The following is an 8,282-nucleotide window of genomic DNA, read 5'->3' on the forward strand; positions in this document are numbered from 1 at the left end:
GCTTGTTTAAAAAAATATTGTGTCTGGAATTATTTTAAATATATCTATGGCTGTTGAATTTGTATTTCTTTGCATTTACATTGAATATCCTACATATTTATATTGTGCATTTACAGTTTATTTCATATTTAGTGGGCAAATGCACAATCTTCATATTAAACTGAACATAAACAATTGTAATTCGGCTCCTATCTGTCTTAATTTCGTTTGTTTTGAACAGTTATGAATATTTATTAAGAGTATGTTGAATGGTAGAGGTCTTACTCAACATGAAACGTGAAGATTGTGGTTACTCTGAAGCCAGGAAACACGTACAACTTTCTAAGATTATGGTGGTTGTTTAACACCTGTTGGAAAATTGTATGTTTAGAATGAGTTATCCACATTATTTGTTTCTATATATGTTATTTGAGCTTTAAAAAGCAGACCCCTCTTTTTGTGCTCGCGCCCTACATTGGGTAAGCGACGCCCTGGTTGGTTTCAGACTCTCGGACACTCCCCACTTCTGCCTACTCGGTCTCCTTGCGTTTGCGTCGGACGGGGACTTGCAAGTCGACAAAACGTTGTAATTCTGAAAATAATCAAGCACAGCTTTGTAAGCCGTTTCCCCCTCAGACTGTTTACGGAGGTGATGCTGGGGGTAGCTGGGATGACGGGCAGGTACGGACAGTTAAATCCTTAACGGGAACTCTGCTAGCGTTGCTAAAGCTAATGTCAGGCTAGCTTGCCAACGTATCTAACCTCAGAAGAAAGTAGTTTAGTAAACTGGCTCAGCTACAAAGTAACTAGTTTGGAGTCTTTTATTTACCTATATATTTTTTTCATTTCGGTTCCTTCAGAATTTGATTTTACAGGTGAAAAAAGATAGGGATGTATCCAATCCCTACCTTTTGCGAAGTTGCAATATTAGCATGGTAGTTGTTTGACTGTTGAAGGTCTCTCTAGCCCTACTAGCCAGTTTTAGCGTCTAACGTGAACCTATGTGTTGTTACAATAGAGGCTTTTTTGTAACAATACATACAAAATGCCTTGTGTGTAAAGATTTTTGGTGATATTAGCGTTTTACTAATTTCGACAATTTCACTCAAAACAGCTTTGGATAATTAAAGGCTTATAGATTAAGTACAACTCTATACTCCTAATATAAGTTGAGAATGTAGCTTTTGCTGTGTTCGTTGTTACCGTTTTTGTTTAGATCTAAGCCTATATAACTGCACAAGTGTACAAAATGCAAAGCATAACATGAGAAAATACAAAATGCATCTTTTTCAAATGATCATTTCATTTAATATGAGAGAAAAACAAACCAACATGGCCCTATAAGAAATGCCCCCAAAACTCATAACTAAAAAGTCAGCTAAATGTAATTACTATTTTTGCCACCCACTGTCATCAGGCTTTTTGACTATTTAGTAAATGAGTTTTGTCCCATTCTTTGTTTTAATTAAGCCACAACCGAAGGCTTTTTGCAAATAAACAGCCTGTTTAAAGTAATGCAGTAGTATCTTAGCTGAGCATAAATCCTGACTTTAACTAGGCCCATCTGAAACCCATTCATAGTTGGGACTGGTATGCATGGCAGCTCCTGTCCTCAAGGACTGGTGTACTGCTGGTTTTTGATGTCGCCAACACACCTAACCCACATTGTCCAACTACATCCTCACTCAGCATGTCAGAAATCTGCAGAGGCTTGCTAATGAACTGTTATTTGGTTATTTGATTCAGGTGTGTTGAACCAGGGAAATAACAAAAGCATGAACACACAACTTCAAGTCTTGACATTCTCTTTCTTTCTGACAGATCATAAACACTGACATTAAATAAAGCAAGTGAGGCTTCTGATGTTGTTTGAGGTTATTTTGTGGTATGGAAGCGCTCGAAGTAAATTCAGGAGGACGGCCACACCTAATTTCACTAGGGTCATTCTACTCCTGTAAACATGGAGGACATTTGTGAATCGACAGGAAGAGTGGTTATTCTTACACACAGACCCATCTTGGTTTGGAAAGCTCTTCTCTCACTAAATAAAATCACAATCTGAAAGACTTATTTTTTTATTTTCTCAGGTTATTTGTAATGATTAATAAGTTGCCTTGTTTTGATACATTTATGTGGAACAAAAAACAGAAGAAACCTGTAAGGGGGAGAACGATTTATTTATTTTTGCATAGTCGTATGTTGGCTTAACCAGCCATCAGTGCTTCTCTAACCTTACCAAATTAGGTGATGTCTTTGCAGTGACTAAAGGTGAGTTCATTATTTCCGTTCCTCTCAACACAGTTGACATATACTTCAGATTTGAGCTATGTGAGAAACGATAAACACCGGACTAAGCCTGAACACCGAGGGGAGAAATGCACGCGTGTTTTATTTTCTCCCCCTGTAACACAGCTTTGCGAATGCCCTGGTCAGCGCAGTCTGTGAGCGCTGTAAAAGTGGCTTTGCTCCAACTGAGAAAATCGTCAACAGTAATGGAGAGCTTTACCACGAGCAGTGCTTCGTCTGCGCCCAGTGTTTCCAGCAGTTTCCAGAAGGACTCTTCTATGAGGTAACGCATGTCACATGATGGTGCTCTTTTGAATGCCACAAATCAACGCAATACTGAGCCATACCGAGTGCACAGAAAGTTGTTGACTCTCTTTTACAAATATGTTTGAATGTTTTCCTTTTACAGTTTGAGGGCAGGAAATACTGTGAGCATGACTTCCAGATGCTCTTCGCTCCCTGCTGCCACCAGTGTGGTGAGTGTTGACTTTTAGTATTGACCACGTTTTGTGTGGATTCAGAAAACTAAATTGTTTGTAGCTTTTTGGGAAGTGGCAACTGGAATATTCTTTTTTTTTTAGGTTTGTAATCTATTCATATCAAAATTATAAGTGATATTACACATTTAGTTGTTAATACAATTAAACTATTTTTTTTTCGTCAACACACCTGCTGGCAGCCTAAGTGTTGCAGTGTTTGTCTCATTTTAATTATGCGTTTTCATCTCATGCCTGGTGTGTCGAGTTGATCTGTCGTATGATTTTTTTTTCTTTTTTTTCTTCTTCTTCCAGGAGAGTTCATCATCGGTCGTGTCATTAAGGCCATGAACAACAGTTGGCACCCTGACTGCTTCTGCTGCGATATTTGTCAGGCAGTACTTGCAGATGTGGGGTTTGTCAAAAATGCTGGCAGGTTAGTAATCCCGGCGTTTTACAGTCTGGCAAATAACAGCGTGGCAGCCTTTTGAACAGGTGGCGTCGCTTGCCAAGCTTGTGACTCTCTTTGCATTTTAGCAAATAATGGAATTTTAAGCAGCTGTGATGGAGTGTGTCACAAAATCTGTAGGAATGTTTTTAGCTCCCTGTGATTGCTTTTTTTTTTTTTTTTTGTTTCCCTCAGGCACTTGTGTCGTCCATGCCATAATCGGGAGAAGGCTCGGGGCCTAGGCAAGTATATCTGCCAGAAGTGCCATGCTATTATTGAAGAGCAGCCGCTGATCTTTAAGAACGATCCATATCACCCTGACCACTTCAACTGTAACAACTGCGGGTCGGTGCCATCACCTTCATCTTATTCTCATGTTTCCACACATTCTACTGGTAGGATAAATTTAAAAAGCCAATAGTCTTTTTAAATTTTATTCATATTTTTTTTTCCTAGAAAAGAGTTGACTGCTGATGCAAGAGAACTGAAAGGGGAGCTCTTCTGTTTGCCCTGCCATGATAAGATGGGTGTGCCAATCTGTGGCGCCTGCAGGAGGCCCATTGAGGGACGTGTGGTCAACGCCATGGGCAAGCAGTGGCATGTGGAGGTTTGTGAATGCTTCAGTCTTGGGTCTTATTGGTAATATTTATCGCACTTCAATGCGTTCATTACCTGAGAAATGGCTCATATTGTTTTTTGGTCTAAAAATGTGTTTTCTAATTTAAAAAAAACACACTGTTCAAATATTTTGGCCAGAATGAAAGCAGTATAAAGATAATCATGAAACTCAAATTAAAGATGAAAGAATGTCGTTTTTTTTCTCAAATGAGAAAAAGATTATAATTTTGTGTCTCATCTGATTCTGACTTCAGATGTTCTTCTTAAAATATCAGGCACAAAACTCTTATCTTCCCCTTATCTATATAGATAGACATGATTTTGTCCAAATCTTAAAGACATCCTTGGTCTTATTCAGATCTCTGCACTGCAGCCAGACTTGGGTAGAATATAAAAACATTCAATAAATTATGCATGTTGTCAAGATATATGAACTTGAAAATGAAGGAAAAGGTATTTGGACCCAAAACGCTTTAAGCTAGTTGGAGTGTTTCTGACGGACCTGAGAGTTTGGAAAAGACGAATTCTCCAGAGGTCAAGCAAGGCAGATCAAATGATGGATTCATCTGACTGAAGGCTGCTGCATTTCATACTCTCTAAAAGTTTGACACTATTAACAGTGTTCAGCAGGCGGTGTAATGCTGAAGATGTTAATTGGCAGCAAGTAGTTTTACATCCAACCACTTCAGAAATGACAGACATGAGGTTCTTTTTTTATTAGTTACACCATGAATGCTCTGTATTATGGGATGCATGGGTACACAACAAGAAGAGACTACATACAAACTGCAGTGTTTTTTGAAGATTCAGACATTTTACTTGTAAATGTTCCCGACTATTTAACAGCCATTTATATCATGTTTAGATGTTTAGATTGCAGCCAACATCTCTTCAGTTTGATCAGTATTTGACTTTCATTAGAAATGCGTCTTCCCCTTAGTAACATCTGTTTCTTTACAGCACTTTGTTTGTGCCAAATGTGAGAAACCTTTCCTTGGTCACCGCCATTATGAGAGAAAAGGTTTGGCTTACTGTGAGACGCATTACAATCAGGTAAGAAGCTAAAACTTGGCTTTGAATGACACGACCAACATCACAACGCAGGAAGACAATGAAGGAATTTGTTTGCTTTCTCTCCTTGTTTCTCTGCTGTCAAGCTCTTTGGGGACGTGTGTTATCACTGCAACCGTGTGATTGAAGGCGATGGTGAGCATCGGTGTGATAAAACACATAATTAGGATCTTCTGTGGTTCAATAATTAAAAAAAGTTCTGTGGTTCAGCAATGAACAAAGTGTTGCTTTCAGTGACAGCAGCTGAATCTTCTGTTTTTATTTCTTTCTTCTGCACCCCCTCAGTTGTGTCTGCTCTCAACAAAGCCTGGTGTGTCAGTTGTTTCTCCTGCTCCACCTGCAACACCAAGCTCACTCTCAAGTAAGTCTTAATATGTTCATTGATGCAAACCATAAAATCTAGTCACATGCAACTCTTCCACCTCATGTTTGTTGTGCCTCTTACTTTTCTTTAACACTTCTCACTATTAATAGGTGTGTTTTTCATGATGCCCCAACACTGCTTCTTTCTTATTTCCTGTTTTCCTACTGTGTCTTCTTTTCCACGCCTCAATTGGTGTGTTTATCACAACTCAGAGATAAGTTTGTTGAAATTGACTTGAAACCAGTGTGTAAGCATTGCTATGAGCACTTGCCTGAAGAGCTGAAACGCAGACTTGCTCGGCGTGAACGTGATGCTAAAGACCGCAGGAAAAATCCGGCAGTGTGCCTGTAGCTTCACCACTCCATCCATGGGTTGGTGCTGTCGCTGCCTTCCTCGCTTACTGTGGTTGTCCTTGTTAACTTCTTTGGCTCTATGGCATGTCATTATTTTTTTGTAATTTACTTTCTAGAGTGAAACCAGTGTAGTTGTTTGTGTTGGTGGCATGAATCTAAAACATGTACATGCATGTTAGATATAAGCAGAGCTTGATTGGTTGATTAAATTCAGATGCCTGGTAATTAATTTAGTTGGTCAGACAGAAAAAAGCTTGGTGCAATGTGTTGCATTCGGAAGTTTTGTAATCTAATCAACAACATAAGACCCAAAATACTCCAGTGGTTTTATTCCTGTTTTCCTCTTTGCAGGAACAAGTTTGTAGAGTTTGACATGAAGCCTGTTTGTAAAAAGTGTTATGAGAAGTTTCCGCTTGAGCTCAAGAAAAGGCTCAAGAAGCTGGCGGAGTCATTGGGACGGAAGTGAGCTGCTGTCTGATAATCACCTGGATGGGCTCCTGCTGTGGTAAAATGTCCAGGGAAGATGTTATAGTAAGACATAAAGCCATTTTGGAGAAACTGAATAAAGGAAAAGTTTAGCTCTAGATCAACACCAGTAAAGTTGTAAGTGAAGGTTTATAAGGTTTGCTTTAAAAAAAAGTCCATCTGTTTACAAACCAACATTGACCCAAAAGGTGAAATTCATTGAAAAATTTGCATTTATAGAAATTTATGCAAATGTTTCACCTCATACCCATCTTTTTTTTTCTTTTTTTTTAAGTTTTTATATTTTGTTTGATTGTACATTCCTAAATTATTAATTTGTTTTCTGTGGAGCGTTTCAATGTTTAAGTCTATTGTCCCTCTACTATCACCGTGTCTGTTAGCTGTGTTAGTGCCTGCCAGAATATAGAGTTTAACATGACTCTTAATTACAAATGTGCCTTAAAAACAAGAGCTGTTTAAATGGGAATTGCTTCTATATTACAACTTGTATCTTTACTCGGTATAGCTGTGCTTGTGTTTGTCTTTGACTAATCTACTGAATACAGAATCCGTTGACCTTCATGTCCTATGTAATTTTTCTAATTTTTAGAAAAATCTTCAAGTTTTCAAAATATTGCGTAAAATTAATATCCTTAATGAATATATATTCCGTATCAAATTGTGAAATTAATGGCTGTGTAAAATCCATGCGCCTATTTTGGGTCTTGTTCTTATTTTTCAAAATCTAATAATGTATGCTGTCTGAATGTGGTTATATATTCCAAATGCCTGGAGTTGTTGGATATTTCTGGATTAATTAACATTTAAAACATTCAAAGGTGAACGGCTAACAGGAAATCAGAAGTTTTTTAGCTAGTATTTTAACCTGTTTGATGTGACATGATCACTAACAAACCCTCTAATTGCTTTGGTTATTTATAAACTTGAATGCGTTCTGAAATGACAGGCACACAAAATAAGTTTTTTGTGCTAATTTTACCTATTGGAAGATTTTGTGTTTACATTTCAGTTGCAAGCTTGCATTTTACTAGCATGGAATTGAAAATTACAGTTTACTGCATCTTATGTACAGTGCTGAGATGCTTCATTAAAGATCAATAAAGTATTCTGAACACATAATGTTGAACTTGTGTTTACAGAAATTAATGAATCTGAGCTTATTATATTTTTTTCCCCTCCACAACATAACTTCAGTGCTTGGTGGTGTTAAATTTCCCAAAGTTTAAACCTGTAGCTGTAAGAAGTATTTGTCTAATATCCTTGTGCTCATATAAATATTTATCTCCCTTGACATATTTTGCTTCATCAGTCCTATTCATTTAATCTCATTATGTGATTCATTTGTTCCACTTATAAATAAACTACTATGAATTATCCATCCATTTTCTTTACACCAACAGCTGAGGTGTAATGAAAAAACATATCTAAACAAACATATCTTAAACAACACATCTGCTTATCAAAGCCATACAAACATGGAAAAGGATTAAAAAAAATTGGGAGTACTCAGTGTACCTTAGCACACTAAATGTATTTAACTATGTTACAAAAGGCAGCTGTTAACACAGGCTGGTGGTAGATGAGTAATCATTTATTAATTATTTATTCGCTACACACTGGAGGAACTTGTACAGGTGGGTTTTGGCAGGTAAGGGTAGCATGTTCTCATGCTTTGGCCGGAGGGGTGAGACGAAACTCAAGAAGTGAAGTTTGAAAGTTGCCCATTCACCGAATGTCATACCCAGGAGGGCTTTCAGATCTTCTGTGTCACCAAAGACCAGAGCAGAGCCATTGAGTTTGTGGATTTTCACCGTCTCTCTGTACTTACTGTCTAATTTCAACCTCTCCATCTGAAGAAAAAAGAAAGGAATATAAAACACAATGAGGATAAGTTAGGTCAAAGAGTAAGGCTGAGAAATGTTATGAAATATTTTATCAGCACTGATAAATGATTAAAGGAATGAGCAAAACTGCTACCTCTGCAAAAACATTACATGATGCAAAAACGTCCAACAAGATCTCTTTCCGACAAACTATCACTACAAATTTTAATCTGAAAGTTTTTTTGTTTGTTTTTAAACGAGCTAGCTTTAGAACAAAAATATCCAAGATATGCTATAAGTGCACAAGTCAGACAAACTAACTGTCCAAACTCCTCACCTCTTCACATATGTCGTCTGTGGTCATTTTGATAAGACTTG

The 8,282-nt window shown here is 37.6% G+C and overlaps 2 protein-coding genes across 4 annotated transcripts in view; one reads left to right on the forward strand and one right to left on the reverse strand.

Moving 5' to 3' along the window:
• Window positions 1-454: 454 nt before the first annotated feature.
• Window positions 455-7,196, forward strand: LOC103139394 (LIM and senescent cell antigen-like-containing domain protein 1). 3 transcript variants are annotated; one of them, XM_016672399.1, is made up of 11 exons: window positions 455-660; window positions 2,392-2,548; window positions 2,675-2,741; window positions 3,057-3,177; window positions 3,385-3,534; window positions 3,646-3,796; window positions 4,768-4,860; window positions 4,965-5,013; window positions 5,164-5,239; window positions 5,455-5,613; window positions 5,947-6,039. In XM_016672399.1, exons 1-10 carry the CDS (start codon window positions 632-634, stop codon window positions 5,591-5,593), a joined length of 1,032 nt encoding a protein of 343 aa, XP_016527885.1. In that variant the 5' UTR covers window positions 455-631; the 3' UTR covers window positions 5,594-5,613; window positions 5,947-6,039. The 3 variants fall into 3 exon arrangements, with proteins under 3 accessions (XP_016527885.1, XP_016527884.1, XP_007554042.1); XM_016672398.1 differs by having other exon boundaries at window positions 5,455-6,038; XM_007553980.2 differs by lacking the exon at window positions 5,455-5,613 and having other exon boundaries at window positions 457-660; window positions 5,947-7,196.
• Window positions 7,197-7,378: 182 nt separating this feature from the next.
• nkpd1 (NTPase, KAP family P-loop domain containing 1) overlaps window positions 7,379-8,282 on the reverse strand; it is a 22,988-nt gene continuing 22,084 nt past the window's right edge. Inside the window, exon 6 of the mRNA XM_007553981.2 lies at window positions 7,379-7,931. Coding sequence (XP_007554043.1) covers window positions 7,680-7,931 — 252 coding nt within the window. The 3' untranslated portion in view covers window positions 7,379-7,679. The remainder of the gene's footprint in view (window positions 7,932-8,282) is intronic.

This window comes from Poecilia formosa, unplaced genomic scaffold (genome assembly GCF_000485575.1).
Source record: "Poecilia formosa unplaced genomic scaffold, Poecilia_formosa-5.1.2 Scaffold60, whole genome shotgun sequence".
Taxonomy (NCBI): Eukaryota; Metazoa; Chordata; class Actinopteri; order Cyprinodontiformes; family Poeciliidae; genus Poecilia; species Poecilia formosa.